Below are 20,770 nucleotides of genomic sequence, written 5' to 3'. Positions count from 1 at the left end.
TAATTCGGACTCACGGAGTTCTACAGGTGACAAAGCGATTCCGCCAAAGGAAGTTATTCAACCTCAATAAAATATGCAAAACTCTCCAGTTGTGCAGTTGTTGGCTATTTTTACAAACTTACTTTTTGTTCTGTTTGTTTTGTTGGGTAATTAATATATTCAATAAATTATTCAGCCTTACGGCTTTCGATGGAAGGGTGATTCCACACTACAAACGAAAATCCGAAAGTCACAGATTAGTCAACACAATTTTGACGGAATCCAGTTTTATGTCCTCAATAACAGGTGGGCTGATAATTGTTTGGCCTATGACAGTAAAACACTTTTTTTTGGCCAAATTTTTTTTTTGTATTCAACATACGTCCCTTTAAGGATGATTCACCAATTATAGCGGTCTTTCAATTTTCGATACCATTTTTATAGTGATATTTGCACCTTGCCTCAAAAAACGTCTTTGTTTCGGCGATCACCTCTTTATCCGACGAAAATTTCTTCTCAGAGGAAATCCTTTTGGGATCTGAGAATAGGAATTAGTCACTGAAAGCCAGATCTATGAAATACGGTGGGTGGCGAAGCAATTCGTAGCCTAATTCATGAATTTTTGCCATTGTTTTCACTGGTTTGTGGCACGGTGCGTTTTCTTGACGAAACAAAACTTTTTTTTCTTCAAATGCGGCCGTTTTTTGGCGATTTCGTCCTTCAATCGCTCCAAAAATTTGATGTAATAGTCGCTGTTAATAGTTTTTTCTTTCTCAAGATAATCGATGAAGATTATTCCTTGCGAATCCCAAAAAATTGACACCATAACCTTGCCAGCTGATTGTTGCGTTTTCCCCGCTTTGGAGCAGGTTCATCGCGTCCAGTCCACTCGAATGACTGTCTATTGGACTTTGGAGTGAAGTGGAGAAGCCAAGACTCATCCATAGTAACATACTGTAGCAAAAACTCGGATTAAATTCTCTTAAACAGCTCCAAACTCTGCTCCGAATCATCAAATCGTTGTTGTTTTCGGTCAAATGTGAGCTCGCGCGGCAGCCATTTTGCACAGGGCTATCGCATATCCAAATACTCGTGAACGATGTGTCCAATACGTTCCTTAGACATCTCTAGGGTGTCAGCTATCTCGATCAGCTTCACATTATGGGTGTTCTTAATAATTTTGTGATTTTTTTAAATGTTTTCTTCTGTAACCACCTCTTTTGGGCTTCCACTGTGTTCACCGTCCTTAGGGCTCATTTTACCACTTTTAAATTTAGCATACCAATATCTGATGGTTGATTTTGGTAGAGCAGAGTCCGAAGACTCTTCATCAAGCCAATTTTTGGCTTTAACTATATGTTTCCCCTTCAAAAAGCAATATTTTATCATCACGCGAAATTCCTTCTTTTTCCATGATTACTCAAAGCACAAAAGTTGCGTCACACAAAATGCTCTAGCTCATTAGGTTGTGGCCCGAGTGCTGTCAAATTTGGACAGAATTCGTTTGAAGGTTGGTACAAACAAAATATGATATGGATAAAAATCTTCTAGCGCGATAAATGTGTTAGGCCAAACAATTATCAGCCCACCTGTTACAGTAAGTCAAGATTAAAAGTTTCTAGCATAATGCATAAATCGCTGATTTTGGAATTATTTTTTGGATCAAGGTCATTGTTGTTTACAGTGACACATGCGCCATAGATCAAGAGAACCTGGTGATTGGTGACCATCAGAAATCGGATGTACAACATCCAGTAAGGACATTTGCCCGCCACGTGTGATTGCCCAACAAGTTTCCCAAATGGAATGCGAAACTTTGGACTACTTGTGGGCGATGAGCTCGAGCTCGGAAAAAATATTAGTTGCCTTGCAGACCACGTGACCCATTAGATAAGATGGCCGCTAGATCACCATGGTAGAACCGAAATTTGAGTAGTGTAGCTGGGACTATCCTCAAGTTATTACCTCAACCAAATTATTTCTAACGAAAAAAAAATTGATTGATCAACAAATTCGGCAATTTGTCTATTTGCATCTTACAACTCCATGAATGCTTGAGTTTACTAATTATGACATCGAACAGGAACTGGAAAAATTATTACTATATATTTACAACAAATAAGCAACTTGTAACTTTCTTAAGAAAAGTTGCTACAAAACACAAATCGATTACAACAGACTGACTGAGAAGTTATTAACCTATTTCATCCATACTCAATGCCTGTTCCACCTGTAAGCGTGTGTCTGATGTGAGACCGTACCGATTGCGTCTCTATTTATGAAAGAATCATATTTCATCTCCACCCCAAAATCGAATGCGATTAGCTATCGTTTCCACGGCAGGAAAAATCTCGCAACACTCCGTTTCGTGCATTCACACGTGTTCGTGTCAATATTTAGTCAAATGTGCTACACGCTTCCCACATTCATCAAGCGGAATCACCAGATGTCTGCATGTGTACGATTTACACTTCCTGCTGCTACACTACGGCGGCCAGTTATTCACGCCCCTGCCATTCACATTCCACGGGTTTTTTGCCTTCAGCCGTGCCATTCGCGCTGTTCGTTGGTCTATGGGTTTTTTGAACATCGTTGCGGCACATCCCGATGACTGAGCGCGTGGAAAGCGCTCTTTCCGATGCGACTGAGTTTTGACAGAATTATGGCAGCAGCACTTGGTTGTGCCGTCGGGTGTGTTTGGACCACACTGGGGGCAGACGGCACAAACACCGGCATCGTATCGGATCGATTTTCATCTGTGGCTTTGCACAAGCGACCACCACCGGTGGGGTTTAATTGCTTCGATCTCGTTCTTGCGCGCATTTCGCATCACTTTTCCGGTGGTTGCGGTGCAATGTGGGCAATACGGGAAATGGTCAGTACGGAAATTGAAAACCTTGTAAACACAACCCGTTGCCCACACGCGTGGGACGGTGTGGTATGGGCACCACACGGGCCGGGGCAATGCTTCCGCAGCAGGGACACGGCATGGCGCCTGGCAAACCGACGACAACTTCGAGCAATGTGAAAACCTGCCCAGTTGCGATACGTTTGAAATGACCGCATAATGACCGTCAACGATCCATTTCCAAAGTCAATCAATGGTGCGGTGTGTATGTGCGAAATGTGCGACCGTGACGCGGGAGGGTAATGGGCTATTAGCGACCGTAGGAAATAATTACCCTCCTACACCAATGCACCACCAGCAGAATGTTTGAGTAAATATTTAAACCTAACTGCCGGCAGCTTCTGGTCGGCGTAATAATAAATTACCATCTGCTTTATCACAGCAAGACCACTGCAATGGGTTCAATTGATGGCGCGTGTCGCTCGTTTTTGTGCAATGCAAAAGAAAGATCACGATCATTTCAATCACGCTCCGTAACTAGCGCTAAGTACTGTCACGTACAATAAGAGTGGGTGGGTTATGTTTATCAGTGAGGCAGTGAGGTTTTCGAAGTTTCGATCCCAACTACGCTGCTAATGTCAAGGATGATAAATGTTGGGATGTTTAATTGATTCAAAATTCAATTCGGAACCGGTGCTGTTGTTAAGTATTTGCCACCGTTAAATAAACCGTTGCGAACACGTCCGGCACCACTGTTGATTTTGACGGTTTCGATGTTTGTGCAGAATGTTTGCTCTCGTTGCAAGCAATCGATCAAAAGACACACCAAAAATAAGCGCAATGAAGGGGATTTGCAAAGTTAAATCAATATGCGGCTCGAAGGTCCAAATGTTTGATAGTACTTTCCGATCGGAATTCCAGTGTACGATTGTTTATTCTACCAGCAATTAGCATGATGCTCGTGGTTTAGTTTCGAGGTAGTTGCATTTCATTATACCATTAATATTTCAACTGGACTTTGACATATTAAATTAGTGATGTCGTTGGTGGTTTTCTGTCGATAGGACCGGTACAAAATCACATCTGGACGAGACTTTCGAGAAATATAGTTACAAGAATCTACACTGAAGAATCGACTGAGTCGACTACATTCTTGTTCTAGATGGCCTGCTCAGAGCTGGACACGTCGTGATGACATTGCTCGGTCGCCAATCCACTTTCAGTAAAGGGCTTCCGGGGCTGCATTGCTCCATTCACGGCTGCACCTAATCTCGACTCCACCTGATCCATCCAACGAACTTGCTGTGCTCCTCTACGCCTAGGGCCGAACGGGTTCCTGACGAGCACCTTCCTGAAGGTCTTGAGTCCGACATGCTCATCACGTGCCCCAAGCCATTATATCCTTCCGGCTATATCTATCAGTAAGGTCAAACAATTCAACCAGCTCCAACCACACTGCCAAAAACAGTTCTTAGTAAGTTCTTCCTCCTCCGTCAGCATCGTCCAGGACTCGTACCCACAGAGGACTACCGGAACGTATCATTGCGCGATATATCGTGCGCCTCCGAATTTCGTTACTCAGGTTGTTCTACCAACGTAGCAGCAACTCCTCTTCCACCTCGAGATCGTTGCCGTCAACTGATACTCTGCTTCCGAGCCGGGCTCTATCACGATCAGTGTCCCCGGATAGCAGTTATTTTGTCTTCGTCGCATAGATTGCCATTGAAGCCTATGAATTGGAGAGATCGGGTAAAAGTTATGCCCCGGATGTCGAAGCCCGCAGTTCGCATGACACCTTCCAGAGAGATGTTAAACATCAAACAGGAGAGTAGGTGCCCTTGCCTCAAAACATTGTGTCTGTATATAAAATTCTGTAACTAATAGTTAATGATAATACTAATAACTGACATAGTTATTGACTTATACTACGACTAATGGTACGAAATTTGTACTACGTACTGGTGACTAGATTTAATTTAAATTAGAAAATTTTGGGTAAATGTTTCGACATTGTTCAAAATTTCAACTCATAGAGTAAAAAGGTCGGCAAGTACAACAGCCTACACCGACCTTTCTACAGTCTACAGTTGAAATTTCTCTACTCAGAAAACCGGTCACAATGAACAGGTAGAATTTAAATAACTCCAGTCCTCACGTACGCCTCCGAGACATGAACTTTGTCCAAAGTGAAATCCACTCTTATTCGCGTTCGAGTGGAAGATGCTTAGAAGGATTTTTGGTCCCGTGTGTGTGAGCTCACTATTGTGCAACGAATTACACTTGCAAGGCTCCGGGGGACTGGTCAGGTCACACATACACAGGAGGGGACATGGTGAACCTAAATTGAGATGTAGTGTTGGCGTTGATGCGTCCGCCAGAACGGCCAGATCATGCGATTGACAGACCGTCCGGTGCTAGACCGACCAACGGTTTAGAGGAGTCCTGCAGCAGGTTAAGACCAAGTTGTAGCACCGGAAATGTAAGTAAGTTAGAATATGTTAAAGAATTATAAATATTTAGATATACGAAAATCTTCAAAGATTCGTCAGTGGCGACCTAATGATGTAGGGGAAGTAGGTGTTCCATACTTCGCCTTTCCCCGTTCAATCTATTCGAAGTTAAGGGACCCAGACTACTATTCCGATCGGTTCCTTGAAGGGGCTTGATCAGCCACTGTTCTTCGTAATAGGTTATTTATTCAGGTTCAAGATGCATCCAAATCCTCATGAATTTGAATCGGATTCACTCTGTTCACTCTACTATATTGCAATTTGTCAGCATAACGTAGAAAAGGTACCACACAATATCAAACCATTTTACGATTCATTTGCTAGTTTAAGCCCTTGCTATTGTGTGCCCTTGAAAGCACTCAGCAGCAGCAAAAGAACCTTTTGACGGATAGGAAAACATTACAATAATAAAACGTAAACGAACAGGATCATTGCTTCTTGATGGCAGCAAATTTGTTTGTTTGCATTTGCTTTCATTTTCCGTACGGTTGATTCGTTTCGGCAACTGATTTTTCCAGGGCTCTTATCATTCCCTTCGCTCGTCAATTGCTTCGTCCCTCCTCTGTCCTGCCTTGTCACCAAGTAAACAGGCATGTGCCATCACCACAGTGAATCATAAATAGTATAGAGGAAGAAGAAAAAAAACCTACCTAGGAGACATGTTTCCTCCTGGGAGCAGAATAAACGGTCGTATTTCGACTCTCTTTTTTACGCATTTGCTTCCACTCAATCTTCTCGGTGTCAGCGTACAAGGGAAAGGATCACGATTGCTCGCTATTGTTAAGGGGAATTGTGGGACAGGTTTTGTATCGATTTACGAAGCTGGGGATTCAAACCGGCGTCCTGCGAACACTTGTCCGGGCGACCCACGTTTGGTCTGTCAATTTCCCTGTGGTGTTCGTTGCAATTTCGTAGTTAGAAGAGAGAAGAAAAAAAAACACCTCCACTCACGACAACTTTCTCGCAGTACAAGAAAAAAAAATATGATGATGATACGACCGTAAAGCTTTCGACAGAGACGACAATATTGATTGCATGTTACGTCAGCTTAATCGGACGACCGTGGAAGACCGTCATCAACAAGGGATATTCGAAAATGCCGGGAACGGACAAATGCCTCCGAGCAAGTGGTCGGGTTTGACGTTTACAGACTATATCAATCTTACAGCTTCCTGTAAAGTCATCCCTAGTTTTTACCCTTCGGTTCCTGGGGTTTGGCCCTTTATCAGCAAGCAACATCCGGTTGCAAGTGGCTAACAAATTCGTAACCGCTTTAAGAAACTAACCGATAGCGCACATCCTACACGGGGGAGTTTGAGATTGGTCGGGTGGATGAATTTTCCGACCCGTCCTGGTAAAGCTTGATCAACGCAATGGATGGTTTCACATGATTTGTCCACCGAAAACTACCGGTGTCCTCTAAGCAACAAACACACCGGCCCACTGATTACGTGTTATTGTATGCGTCGAGTGGTGGTTCATGGTCGATGAACGAGGCGGTGCCGGCCTGACAATGGCAAACAATTCAATTTGATTGGCTCGACGTAAATTTGCTGTAATTTGCCTTCGCCTGCCAAATCTCTGGTTAAATACAGTTTACAGCAGCACAAAATTCGGCGGCAACACGGGCGGCCGTGTTGGTGGTAGTTTCTGTCGTTTTTGCATTAAAGTTTGCACTTCCATGTGGGCTTCCATGTGTGGCACCACAAAAAATAAAGCAATCTCAAAATATAATGAGACAGTAGCACACCGATGCCATTAATCATTGTTGTTAATATGCGTGGGTTTTTTTGTGTTATGACATTCGATTTGATAAATGATTTTGGGCTAAAATGAAAAGCAAAAAGAACGGTGAATGTTTGGGTTGATGGAAATGTTTGTTTGTTGCTGATCCAGTATACTCACCAAACAATGGAAAGATGCAGAGTTGTGTAGCGTTTTTTGTCGTTGCGTTGATCAAAGTAGACAGCTCATGAAGTGACTTTTATGCGTAGGCTAACTGCTTGAGAGAAGTTAAATTTATTTGTTAAGATGTGCGGACTTGGTCCGTGCAAACAGACACACTTTATCTCACAAACAATTGGATGTTTGCATAGCGTACGGATTAGACCGTACGGATACGAGTGTACGCAAAGCGCTTTCTCATGTTAACACTTTGTCGAAATTGTTTTCCCATTAAAATCACACCTGAAACGCAGTAGGCCGTTGGAAATCGTGCCATTTTCCTGTGAAACGATTGAATGGAAATATCCGCTTTCCCGATTAAATTACTTGTAGCGTGGGTTCGTAGTAGCGCCGGAATGAAATATTCTTTTCCCGCGAACCGGAATCACAATCGGCAGCGAGTGGTACGTGAGTGTATCCGGCGCGAAAAACACAGGAAAAGAAAAAGAATTTCCCCGAACCCACCACCCACTAGCGTCTCACTAATCTTGTTTGATGAGACACATGGATGTGGCCCAAAGCGTCGTGCAATATCGAGGGCCCTTAACCGCAAGCGAGGCTGCAAAAAAGTAAATAATGGATCCCACTTGCTGTCGCTTTATCCGCTTCGATGCCAAATGTTACGTTACAGACAAACAAACAGAACAAGAAAAAAAAGCCCTTCCCATTCGACCCCCTCATAGACAACTCACCATTCAAGTCAAATCGAATCGAAACATCACGATCCGGGCAGAAAGATTTAGCGTTTTATTTCCCCATTTTCCTGCCAAACGTGGCAGCTTCTTCGTTCGTTTCGGGGTGTACGGCGCGGCCGTAATCAATATCCACTCGGCATCGTGGGCAAAAAAGTGACACAAATTGGCCCGCTTTCGGAAGCGAAGGCCACGCACTACTAACTGGAACGATTACGCTGACCGGCTTTCCCGCCACGATCGGGATCGATAAGAGAAAATCGATGGCTGCGATGGGAAGGAAAAGTCGTAATAAGAACAAAAAGCGTGACGGAATTAGTGCATCGTAAAACGGTGCGTAAAAAGCATTTGCTGAATGATTATTTACTCTACGCACCGGCGGGAAGTGAAAGGATCCTCCCAAGGTTTGGATCCTTACCGCTGGTGGCAAGCTGTGTGTCGGTTTGCTGTCCAGCTTTTCGAATCCAGGCCACACGGATTAGGTTAAAGCTAGCTGTATCGGACCCGTTTCGTATTGGGATTTAATGGACTAGCGTAGTGTGATTTACGATCGTGATACCGGCCAGCATTCGGGAGTAATAGCCCGAAAGGGCGTGCGAAATTTTCCGTATCCCACAATGTCGTTGTTGCGCGTTGGAGTACGTTAAAGGTTTTGTGAAACATTACCCCAAAGACCGAAAGATTGATTTTATGTGTTTTACAATATCTGGAAGTACGCGCCGCGTTGAATGGAATGCAACCTTGCCCTACAATTGAATTTGCTGGCACATAAAATTGGGGCAAAGGAACCCTTTTTAAATGGTGGGAACAAAAAGTTAATTGCGACGGTTTTCATTGATTAAAAGCAAATCGACCAACACATGCGTGTGGAACGAGTACAGGCAGTCCCCGAGATACGCGATTCCGCGTGGTTGTTGGAAATTTGACAGCTAAGTTAGTTTATAGCACAAAATATAAGCAAAAAGGTGAAAAATTGGTCGAAAATAGCTTCTTTTGCCATTAAAAACTAAAAATAAAACTAAAACTATGTATCCTTACTAAAAATCACCCGATTCACGGAATAAATTAAGTGCAGAGAAGGAAGTCGACTCTGTGACTTTGAAGTCGGAAATAGGAGATTCGCGGATTGTAGCGGGTCTCCGCTACAATAGCGTATCACGGGTACTGCCTGTAGTGAGTATTAATATCGCGGAAGCAAACTCACAAGCTACTCAACGAGCTCCAGTTTTAACATGCCCAAAATTGTATTGCGACCACCAATGGTTGAATTCACCATTGTTCGTGAAGGACGTCACCAAACTTCATCGACACGTGCTCAAGAGTTCACTCGTGAAATAAAAAGAAAGATCATTCGCCACCAAAACGTATGTTCCTCATTAACGAAACCTGTCAGATGCATGCGTTCAATTGCAAGCAATAAATAAATTCACAAACTTCCCCCCCATATCGGTCTGCCCACATCTTGCGTGAGTGTGTGTTGGATATTGACGCACGTTCCGGTAACAGGAACAGGAGTGCATCTCACACGTTCGGCAAGCATGGTGGAAAGAGTAGTTGGATGTGAGTGAATAATGGCACAGGTCGTAAGCAGTAACCAGGCACCGGGAACAAAAAAAAGAAAACAGTTTCCGACCCGACACACGAACCCCTTTACGGGTACGGCTTGACGAAACATAACAGTACGCCGGGCCCACACACACACAAAACAACCAGCAAAGGACATCCCAAAAACCGGCACCATGAAATATGGACGTAAAAGAAAATAAAATGGAAGCGGTAGAATGGCCCACGCCGCCTCGCCATCGCGCCATTCGTCGGTGTGATATCTTTTAAGGTTATGTTCTAGGTGGTTTCTGGGCTCTTTGCTGATGGTTGGGCCCCATTTTGCTATCCCATCCGGGTCACGAATTGTGATGTACTAGGTAAATAGAAGACATCACACAACTTCCCAATGCCTTGTGGCACCACCACACCAGCAAGCGACCGAAATACTCGTAATGAAACGTTATCTCATGACGTATAGCGTTTCATACGGTTCGTGTGGGATTCGCCGGAGTAAATTTCATTTACGTTGAACAAGTGGGAAAAAATGGCTTCCAATGAAATAGTAGGTACCCCCCGCCGTTTGACTGGTAACAGTTTGAGTCTCATAATTTCTGTGCACGAGGTAAAGAATGAGTTGTGAACAATTTTTGTAATTATAACATAAAAAACCTGGTAACTTTGCGGGATGTGTTTCAACTACTTACCCGGTGCAATTTGAAGCAGTGCGATGTTCGTTCATGTCCTTAAGATCTTCCTGTTTGCTGTGGTCACGTGCCAACGGATCCTTTTCTCGGTCTTTCCAACGAAGGCACCGGCCAACCATGGCGCAAGAGTATTAGCTTCATTAAATTTTAACAAAACTTCCGCTCATTTGTCAAAATTTGTCACAGCCATGTGTCATACGCTGGTATGTAACAGCGAATGGAATGTAAGCCATCCTGTAGCGTAGCAACATTGCGCTAACATCAGTAATTGATTTTTCACTCTCTCTCTCTTTCTCTTCTTCATTTTCTCTCCCAGGACACAATCCCTCATCCGGGCTTGCGAAGGAAATGAATCACGTACAACGTGAACCTTTCCCTTTTTCAACTGCCGGAAACTGCCGTAAGACCAAACGTTTGATATGGAGGACGATGGGTAGTAGTGATAAGGTGAAAACCTTCCGTTGAATTTTGTGTTTGTGATAAAACATTTCTGTGTTCGTTGTTGTTGCAGTTACATCCTTTGGAACCGAAAAAAAAGGTACGTTTTTGTTGCTTCGGAAAGCAATGAGATTTCTTTCTGCACCAATTCGACGGTATCTACCAGTTGAAATATTACATTTGGCCTTTCGCCAAAGTGGCGTACGGTTTGTGGTGGTTTTCATAGATTTTTTATTCCTACCTCACCGTGGACATAGGTACGTACCATACGGTCTTGCACTTTGTACAGCAACGCCTTGGACTGTGTTTGGACGGCGGACATTAGCCGGGACGTGGAGTGTTTGCGGTGCACCGTTAAGATACCGTCCAGCTCGCGGAAACTGCCGGACGGCAGCGGTTCAAGCGTGACGGTAACGTCCGCCATATCGATCAGAAACGTGCACAACCGTTCGTAGCATTCGGCAACATTCACCTTCAGCACGAGGTGATCGTGCGTGGCTGTGTTGTGCAGCAGCTGCTCGACAAAATCGATTACTGCATTTTCACCGTTCGCCAGATGCATCGTGATGTAGAAGGTAAGATCGTCCACCAGGACCAGCGTGTTGGTTTTGGAAGCTTCCGATGATAGCCGGCCGCTGATAAGCTGCAACAGTTCGGCACCGTTCGAACGACCGCCGCTGGTGTGCAGTTCCGATAGCACATCGACGATGCACAAATGGCCCGACTGTACAGCGGCTGCCGTGTTGAACGTTAGCTTCTGGCAGGCGGCGGTGTAGTGTGCGGCACTATGATTTGCGGCCACCAGCAGTACGTGATTGTCCGTGCGGCGCTTAAGATGATTCGTCATCAGCAGCGCCAGCAGAAAGCTACCGTCGACACCGGACTGCTCTTGGATTAGTGTGACACGCGGTGCTGTCGGTGGTGTTTCATCCCTACTGCCGGCAATCGGCCAACCGCACACGGACAGGACGTCCCAAACCATGTTCGTTGATGTTTTGGTGGGTGGAATAAAAAACGGTCGTCTGGCGGTTCGGTTTGAAGCGTCGGTCCTCCTGTAAAGAAGATAAATTAGACTTAATATCCACTGTGTGTCTGGTGTGCTGGTGGTGGCGTTAACCACATGGTAATGTGCAAACGTTTCCTTTTTGAACCACGGTGTCAGCCCACACCAAACGAAAAACATCCCGACCAAAGGAAAACCGCACGAAACCCACCGTTCAGTACGGTTGGGTTTAAGTAGGCTGGCTGGCTTAGATGGTGCGAAGTGAAAAACCCGCCCTACCAGACGAGGACCAAAACCAACATTATGCTGCTCAGTCGCGACAAAGTTGATGCACAGAAAAAAAAAGATGAATGTCAAATATTTGAAGCAAATACAAGCTTTTGCTTACCATGTAAAAGAGAGTTTTTAAAACTCAGTCGTTTGAAACGAATAAAAATAGATGTTGATTTACTTGTTTGTCAGTCTTTATAATGTTAACCATGTGCACACTTATGACTCTTTGCTAAGTATCTCTCATCAAAAGACAAGCCGGTTGTTGTTGATAGTAATATCCCAATGGGGTACCGCATACCGTTAGGCATATCTTAAAGTATGGATATTATTTTGAACGAGTTTTCCCCACGACTGAAAGCTCCCATCGTCAGCAGGTTCATGTTGCATATGCCGTCACACGGATTTATGTGAAGATGGCGTGGGCAACTTATCCACCGTATTTGGGTGAAACGTCGCCTATGTTCTATTTTTACGGCAATGTGGCCACATTTTTCGTCTGTTTCACCGTGTATCGGTTATGCCCTTTGCCTATACCATCATAAAAAGCAGAATGGTCGGATCCTGAACGTATTGGAGGACGCAACACGATGCAGTTGACACTGGAACTACGATCGGGTGTTTTGTTGTGTCGTTTATTAACAGCAAGTTTACTATGCGTATCCGATAGATGGAGCATAAATTGGGTCCTCAAGTAAGTTACCAGCGTTTTACAAAAGTTGACTTGAGGAATTTAAGGCATTGTTGGATTCGATATCAATTTGCGTCGTTAGATATTTTTAGGTTTTTTTTATCGGTTAGCATGTTTTTTTTTTATAACATAACTTCATTCATGGGAAATATGACTTGATGACTTCTATTATTTAATATGGCGAACAATCGGGTTGTCAACTGATGTTTGCTCCAAGAATATTGCCGGGCCATAATGTATGATAGCTCAAAACATCCAGTGAACACGTTCAATTGATACCATGCGACCATAATATTAGACTAGACACCAATCAATGAAACAAACTTCATTCGGTCATCCATCTGGTTCCGAGTTGTATTACCGACAGTGCTCACATAATGTTGCTTTGATCATAAACGTACGTCTCGTACATCTTATAAACCACACATGGTGCGAGTGCGAGCTGGCCTGGTCCCTTGTAGTAGGCAATGAACACGATTTTGCCAAAATTTATTTTTAAAAATTTTTTGACTCACTGGGTAAAATTGATTTTACTTGGGAAAAATGTTCTAGCCGGGGCCCTCGCATACAAAACCATTCGACTACTTAGATCTGTTGGTACAGTCTTTTCCCGAGTTACACCTATAATGCGCGGCTGTGTAATATCGTTTATATTTAGTATTCAGGGGTTCACTTTTTAGTCAAAATTTAGAGATTCGTGTAAGTCGCGTGCCACGTAACTCGGGAAATGACTGTACCTCACTCTAAAGTACAATTCACATAAGTTTGAAGACATATCCTTCTCCGGACAGTGAAAGGGCTCCTTATGCCGTGTGTACTCCGTAATTGTTTTCATTTATGCAGAACACTCTTACTGGAATACTCAACCAGCGCTCCAATTTGCTGCTAAACAATTTACAATTTGCAAACAATTTGCTCAACAATTTTGCTGCTAGATTGAAAAAAACCTGTAATTTCTGATGGACAATGCTTTGAACAAAAGCTGTGTAAAAATTGTATCCAATAAAACCTCGAAATGTTAGGATGAAAGCACTGAAAACTTACATTTCCACCCAACGATAGCACTGTTTGTGCAATATATTTTCACATAATATTGATTCTGTACTTGCAAGTACACATACATACGGATTGTAAAACATTTTAGCACTACCAGCACAAGGAAAGCACGTTGCGGGAAGCTCATTTTACAAACGTTTTTCAGACAAATGTTCAATTTGAAACCTCCCCCCGCATAATATGTGTAGTAGAAAACGGAATAAACGTGATGTAGTGTTGTGCTTCACGTGACACAACACCGGGATCGAACGGCCCACAAAACGGGAACAGAAACAACACCCCGGTAAAGATGGGATGTAAAATTCAATTTTCTATTCCAGCTCCTTTTTCCTCTCGAATTCATGACATTAAAACCGTACGAAATGTTAGCAACAAGCTAGAGCCACTCCATTCGCCTCCATTCGGGTGCACAGGATGATGCATTTCATTGCGAGTTCTTCCATTCCACACCAGTGCACTGTCGTTTGCGGCGACTAGTGGAGAGACAGCTAAGCTTTCATCGCATTCTACACATTTTATTTAATGCTCGCACAATGCAACATTCCACTGCTTACATTGTACGATCGGTACAAAACCATACGGATCGGCACGCGTTGGAGAGGGTAATTACGATACTGGGTGTGGCTGGGTGTGGACCGAGGAGTCCCGGAGACCGATTCCGGGATGTTTGCTTCGTACGGAATTTCCTCACGCTCCATATATTTACATACGGCAGTACGTTTCGGGACCGCCATTTTTCGTTTAGTCACGAACCCGTAATTTAGCTGCACGGTATTATGATGCAAATCGATCATACCGACCGGGCTCTGAGTGTTTTATCAAAATGGTTCCACCCACCATAATCCGAAATGAGAAGCGACCGCGTGGCAGATGAATCGTTTCACATGCGGCTTCTGACACATTTCCTGGTGCAGTTTGCGAAACGCGGTGTGTTTTTGGGTTGATTGGAAAAATAGCCAAAATCCCACAGCCGGTTTCGTGCGTCTGACGAAAGGCAGAAACTTGCACAAAGATAAGCGATACAACCGTGCGAGTTTATTGATCGTAAGATATTGACGGGCTATATCAGCATGCCATTGAGCAGCTGTTCATGGTGTAAAGTAGAAAGTTGCCTAATTTAATGATGACTGTTTAGGGAATATATTCCTTCCAACAGTTTTATTTAATAAGCTAATTTGTTCACTCATCATTACCGAAAACTCAACCATAAAAAAACGCAGCGAGTTGAAAAGTTTCCTTCAAACCCCTTTCGGTGAACCAGTCACTCAAATGCCACCCTGCGTACAGGTGGCGGATGGGTAAAGTTATGCAATTCTTTAGCTGCTCGAAAGGGAATTTCTATACAAGTATTAAGTGGAATACTTTTACCCCAAGGCAAAGCAAACACTCACTCTCACCGAACAAAATAAAAAAAAAACATCCTAAAAAACAAACCCACCATCATGTCCTACCCTTCGTTCTACCCGATTCCGTCTCATGGGTGCAAGTCTTTAACCACACACGTGGTGATAAACTTTGGCTGCCTGGTGGTAGTTTGCTATTTCTTTTGTTCTTAACGAGTCGATAATATGGTTCCCCTTCCTGGCAAGAAATGCGGGACACGCATAGGGGGGAAAGAACTGCTACCGAGGACTCCACAAGACGGGGGAAGAAATCGCACCCGTTAGCAAAGATAGCACATGATGATGTTTGTTACCAGCTGGTCTGTTCTTAAATGAAACGAAAAAGGAAAGATTAGCCATCCGAAACTCCTTCGCCGCAAAACGGGAATTTATATGCGTGAGGGGAAGCAGAAAACGAAAAAAAAAAAAATCAAACCAAACGAAAGGCATATGACGAACAACGGTTGAACGGATGGCGATAGTCTCCCGCTCCAAGGATACGCTTGCGATCCACGCCTTCAGACACAGTTTAGATTGTTTAATTTTTCGCTTCATTGGAATGCACTTCTGTGCTCGCTGTGAACGGAGTGGAGACCGAAGAAAAACCGATTTCTTTGCCGTTTGAGGATATCTGATCGTTTCACATCGAACGCTTTTTTGAAGGAGTAGATTTGTTTGTTTGCTTCATTGTTTGGGCAACTTTAAACCCTTGGTGCTAGATTTTGTGCTTATCTTCGCTTTCAGTGTTTCGTTCAAGTTACCTTAAAGTATAATAATTTAAGCGGAAATCAGAACGATGAGTGACTGTGATATGTGTACTGTACGATGTACAATGTCTTACTTTGAAAGCAAAACTAATATTACAAGGATTAATTACTGGATTGGATGTAAAGGCTTTTCGTAAAATGTAGTTACTATTAGTAGTCACTTTAGTAATGTGTTGGTGCATTTGGTAGCGGCGTCGGTTCTTCACACAACAGGAAGGGTATAAAATCCCATCTAGACCAATCCCCCGTACGAGGCACTGACTATCCAGCTACTGGTAAATTACGTTGAATGAAACCCTTAAATGTTGACAGTTGAAAACACCTTAACACCTTAAAGGTGAAATTATTAACGAATACAGCTTCAAAGGAATATAAATTGTGCAGTGCAATTTTTTGACCCATGAATCAACATTTCGTTGTAGAACTGTCTTTAAATGTCTCCAATATGTCGTAAAAAAACGATACGATTTGTACGTTGGATGGACTGAGATAAAGCCTGTAGAGTGTAGATTACAATAAATAAATATTATATTTGACATCCTTATAGCGAAAAACAGGATGTACAACCAGAGGACCAGTACAAATCCCTTCCGGACCGTTTTTATAATAACAAGGATTTACTCTCTGGTTGTCTAATAAATAAGTCTTATACGATCTGGGAAACATAGCCGGAGTAAGCTAAAATTTCGGCTTGACCATACCATCCATTAGATTGTTTTACGCAAATTAAACCCCCAACTAGTCGGTGGGCCAAACCTCCAATGAATTTAAGAACATTTATTGTTTCTACAACAAAATTATGTTCATTGCATGAGAAAAAAAGGATTCCTTGTCATAATTTCCCAACCCAGGGAAACTCTTAGCTCGGGCCCGGCTGTGGTTCGATGCCGGAAAAAATGCTTGCGTCAATGTCAACTTACACGCCGCCGTTTCGTCGTCTCGAGAGGACGCGCCAAATATTCCGACCGATTGACGTTATCTTTGAAGCAGGTAAAGTAAAAGGGGGAGGACAAAAATGCTGGGTAGTGGCTAGACTTGAGCGTTACGCGCTAGTGTAGATAGCTACATAATATTTTCTAATGAAGATTAAATGATACTTCGTTGACAGTATCATATCTAACAGGCGCTATGGGGTCGTCTGTCGTTATGGGTTAGGTTTGTCTATCGTTTTTTCAAAAGCCGGTTTAAATGATGATGGAACCACCGCCTATCACGCCGGTACCATAATCTATCATCAATCAACGATATGAATAAGGTTCCTGCGTACCGCCCGGGAAATACTCTCGGCTTAAAGTGGATATGTAACGAGAAAACCGGCGGTACGTAAGCCAGGTTAAAAAAAATGCCAAAAAGACCAAATCTGTAACACTCTGTATGGAAACAGACCAACCGTATGAGTGAATATAACATCACCCAACACCCCTCGTCGTTATTTGTCTGGGATGTGCGTCAGCGGAGTGAAGGAGGCAAGCAAAATAAAAAAAAAAAACCGGTCCATTCCAACATATTGTCACTGACAAGAATCGTCAAGCGATGATAAATTTAGCTAAACGGCGACCGAGCTGATAAATTCTCACTTCATCGCCGTGAGCCGTGCTGAGTGGGTGGTGTGTTTGTTGCAATTACAATCCAATCGGAAGTAGCTTCCTTGGCATCCAAAACATTTGTAAAGGGCTGCTCCCATCCTATCGGTGAGTAAAAATGAACTAAAAAGTGTAATTTGAGTGATTAACGTAAACTACCGGTTTCTCGAATGTGTGGATGTGTGCTTTTACTTTGCAACAAAATTGTGCCGGTAACCGGAAATAAAAATAATCCCTTGAAACTTGCTACCACTTTGCTCAAGGCAGCTCTCCTAGTAACAGTGGAACCAACGGAGCCCAATGCTAATGTGAACCGCAAACAACCGACGTTCCGTGGAAACGGTCGGCTCTGCGTGTAGCTCCATAAAAACGCGTTTATTGAGCGATTAACAGTGTCCACTTACCGAAAGGTCAAATTATCAACCGCTTGCTAAATGAATATTTATCTTCGAAACGATCGCAATTATTACGAAAAGGAAGCGCGCGCGCGTGTACACTTTTGTTTTGAATTTGGTTCGTGTTTTTAGCTACGTTTGTTTTGATTTGCCGGTTTGACGTTCCTGTTGCAAGTGGATCGTTTTATACCAGGCTAGATGATGGTGAATTTTCCGTCAGCCATCTTGAATGGGATTGCTGAGCGAATGCATTGAATTGACAGTTAAAATTTCATTGCAGTAAACATTATGTAATATTGCACAGGTTTATGTGCTAATTTATCCAATTAAACTTCACACATAAAAAAAACAACCCATTTTTTGTTAGTTTTCATACTCTTCTCAATTCATTTTTATAGTGTCCTGCACGTCAAAAAAGATCGCTACTAGCAAGTAGTGATCAACGTTTTTAAAATAACTCACTTTTACACATGAAAACTACATTTCTCGATGAAAAAAATACACTTTTTGGTTTTGAAATTCCACCAACAGAAAACACCCTAATTGAGGGTGTGTATAAAATTTGTTAGTTGGGTAGCTTTGACAATTACGTCACGTTCATTTCGGTCATTCATAGAGAGACCAACAAAAAAGGCAAGTGTTCGTCACCGTCGCTGCCGTCGCTTGTCGCCATCGTCGTCACCGTTCGTGGTCGTCGTCGTTGTCGTATTTTTGGCCTTAAACCTTCCCTGCTGTCCCCAGTACACAAGCACCTGCCTCCACGAGCTACCGGGTAAGCCTAGCCTGCATTGGCTGCTGTTGCATCCCATTATCTTCCTCAAACAAATTCGGCGTGGTTTTATCTAAAAATAACGTCACCACCTGTACTCCTGGCGAACCGCCGTCGTATCCGTCGTCTTTGACCATGAACCGAGACCGAAAAAGACGACTTTGTTGAGGGGGCGCACCTTTCGCATGACCTTCGCCTAGGCCCTAGGGTGTTTTGTGCACTTTGTTTACATTTTCCTCCCTTTCGCAGATAGTGTGATACAATCATATCAGCTGGTTTTTCGGTTGATACAAGATCAGCAGTTGCATGATCACTGACACATTAACCGATTTTGCTACTTTCTTCTATTTTTAGCCACAGAATGTCCGACGACAAGAAGAAACGCATTTCGTACTGGTACTTCGGTGGGTTGGCTAGTGCTGGAGCGGCCTGCTGTACCCACCCGCTGGATCTGTTGAAGGTCACGTTGCAAACGCAGCAGGAGGGAAAGATTTCGCTGCTCCAGCTCACGGGCAAGGTGGTTCGTACGCAGGGCGTGCTAGCACTGTATAATGGCCTTTCAGCGTCGCTGTTGCGTCAGCTGACGTATTCAACGACACGTTTCGGAATTTACGAAGTTGGCAAGCAAGCGATGGGCAACGACTCCGGATTCCTGGGCAAGGCGGCACTCGCAGGAGCTGCCGGAGCTGCTGGCGGTTTCGTCGGTACCCCAGCCGACATGGTGAACGTTCGAATGCAAAACGATATTAAGTTACCGGTCGAACAACGACGAAAGTAAGATCCGTACAAAACGGTTCCAGATATCACTGATCGACTGATATACTTTTGCTTAACTTTCCCGTTTTTAGCTACAAAAATGCCGTCGATGGTTTGTTCCGAGTGTATCGTGAAGAGGGCTTCGCAAGGCTCTTCTCCGGCGCATCTACTGCCACATCGCGTGCCGTGTTTATGACCATCGGTCAGCTTTCGTTCTACGATTTGGTGAAGGATTTGCTGTTAAAATCTGGTCATTTTGGCGATAATCTCACCACCCACTTCCTGTCCTCGCTAACGGCGGGTGCGATTGCTACCACACTAACACAACCGCTGGATGTGCTAAAAACGCGTGCCATGAACGCAAAGCCGGGCGAGTTTAACGGCATCTGGGATATTGTGCGCTTCACCGCACGGCTCGGTCCGCTCGGGTTCTTCAAGGGATACGTGCCGGCCTTTGTGCGACTGGGGCCGCACACCATCCTTACATTCGTCTTCCTGGAACAACTGCGCATGAACTTTGGCTACTTGAAGCCTTAGGCGCAAGCATCGCCAACCTAAGTATCGAACACAGACTCCTGCTATCCACTAAACAATTACCGGTTACGGGTTACCGTGAGCTTTTAGAGCAATTTTGACACATTCCACTAACGAACAAGGAGTCACACTCAAACTGGAGATCGTACGCATTACCGCAAAACGGACGGTATCGAACTTGTTATGGGTAGATATATTTTTTGTTTTTCTTTTAATTTGCAAACATAGGATTTTGCGGCCACTCACAGAGCGGTGCGAAACGTAAGAAGGGATAGCTTTAGTGAGATAAGAAAGCAGCGCAATAAATATTTATCACTGTTAACCGCCTCGTTCTGGTGCGCGTTTTCATATTGTGCGGAACGCATCGTGAGTGTTTACCGAACCATTGTTTACGTCTGTCATGACGATAAAGATAGTTTGACATCGGTGATGCGGTGCACGTTGTTCGTACCGTGTGAGCAGCTTCTTCAGTGAAAAAGTAGGTGTAAAATCGTAACGTTCCACTTGCCGGTAAGTTGAACCAACGGTGTACAGGTTGATGGAACGGATCTGGCTGTTCGAAGACGGGTAAACAACACGCACGTAATATAAAGGATGGATAAATTTGGTGCGATAACAACACGATATTGACATTAGATCAGATGTTTTTCTGGCCGCTGTCAAAATGTGCACAGTTGGTAAAATTTTTGTCCAAAAAATCAAAATTACAAACTATTTGCGATTATATCGCAATTGTTTTACTAGAGTAGTAAAATTCTTCCGCATGTACGCAATTCTTGTTTCTCACACATTTTTTCGTTGAATACCATAGCAGTACAGAATTTTAACCTTTTTTATAATGGTACTGACTGTTCGGTACAAACGATAACCGCACAGATGGCGCTAGCGAGGATTCCTTTACATT

General features: G+C 43.6%; 2 protein-coding genes across 4 annotated transcripts; one reads left to right on the top strand and one right to left on the bottom strand.

The window, feature by feature from the left end:
* Positions 1-10,879: 10,879 nt before the first annotated feature.
* On the bottom strand, positions 10,880-20,469 carry LOC128309586 (uncharacterized). 2 transcript variants are annotated; one of them, XM_053046015.1, is made up of 2 exons: positions 20,318-20,469; positions 10,880-11,712 (listed from the first exon to the last, which is right to left on the bottom strand). In XM_053046015.1, the coding sequence occupies exon 2, from the start codon at positions 11,640-11,642 to the stop codon at positions 10,881-10,883; it is 762 nt and encodes a 253-aa protein (XP_052901975.1). In that variant the 5' UTR covers positions 11,643-11,712; positions 20,318-20,469; the 3' UTR covers position 10,880. The 2 variants fall into 2 exon arrangements, with proteins under 2 accessions (XP_052901975.1, XP_052901976.1); XM_053046016.1 differs by lacking the exon at positions 20,318-20,469 and adding an exon at positions 17,817-17,938.
* Positions 18,402-20,182, top strand: LOC128309584 (mitochondrial dicarboxylate carrier-like). Of its 2 annotated transcripts, none has more exons than XM_053046014.1 (3): positions 18,402-18,579; positions 18,931-19,350; positions 19,425-20,182. In XM_053046014.1, exons 2-3 carry the CDS (start codon positions 18,938-18,940, stop codon positions 19,867-19,869), a joined length of 858 nt encoding a protein of 285 aa, XP_052901974.1. In that variant the 5' UTR covers positions 18,402-18,579; positions 18,931-18,937; the 3' UTR covers positions 19,870-20,182. The 2 variants fall into 2 exon arrangements, with proteins under 2 accessions (XP_052901974.1, XP_052901973.1); XM_053046013.1 differs by having other exon boundaries at positions 18,474-18,579; positions 18,937-19,350.
* Positions 20,470-20,770: the final 301 nt, after the last annotated feature.

The sequence above is a fragment of the Anopheles moucheti genome, chromosome 2 (genome assembly GCF_943734755.1).
Source record: "Anopheles moucheti chromosome 2, idAnoMoucSN_F20_07, whole genome shotgun sequence".
Classification (NCBI taxonomy): domain Eukaryota; kingdom Metazoa; phylum Arthropoda; class Insecta; order Diptera; family Culicidae; genus Anopheles; species Anopheles moucheti.
This window is presented reverse-complemented; position numbering and strand designations above follow the sequence as displayed.

Coding starts and splice junctions, on each gene's coding strand:
- LOC128309586 (XM_053046015.1), bottom strand. CDS start 11,642: ATGGTTTGGGACGTCCTGTCCGTGTGCGGTTGGCCGATTGCCGGCAGT.
- LOC128309584 (XM_053046014.1), top strand. CDS start 18,938: ATGTCCGACGACAAGAAGAAACGCATTTCGTACTGGTACTTCGGTGGG. Junction 19,351..19,424: donor CCGGTCGAACAACGACGAAA/GTAAGATCCGTA, acceptor TCCCGTTTTTAG/CTACAAAAATGCCGTCGATG.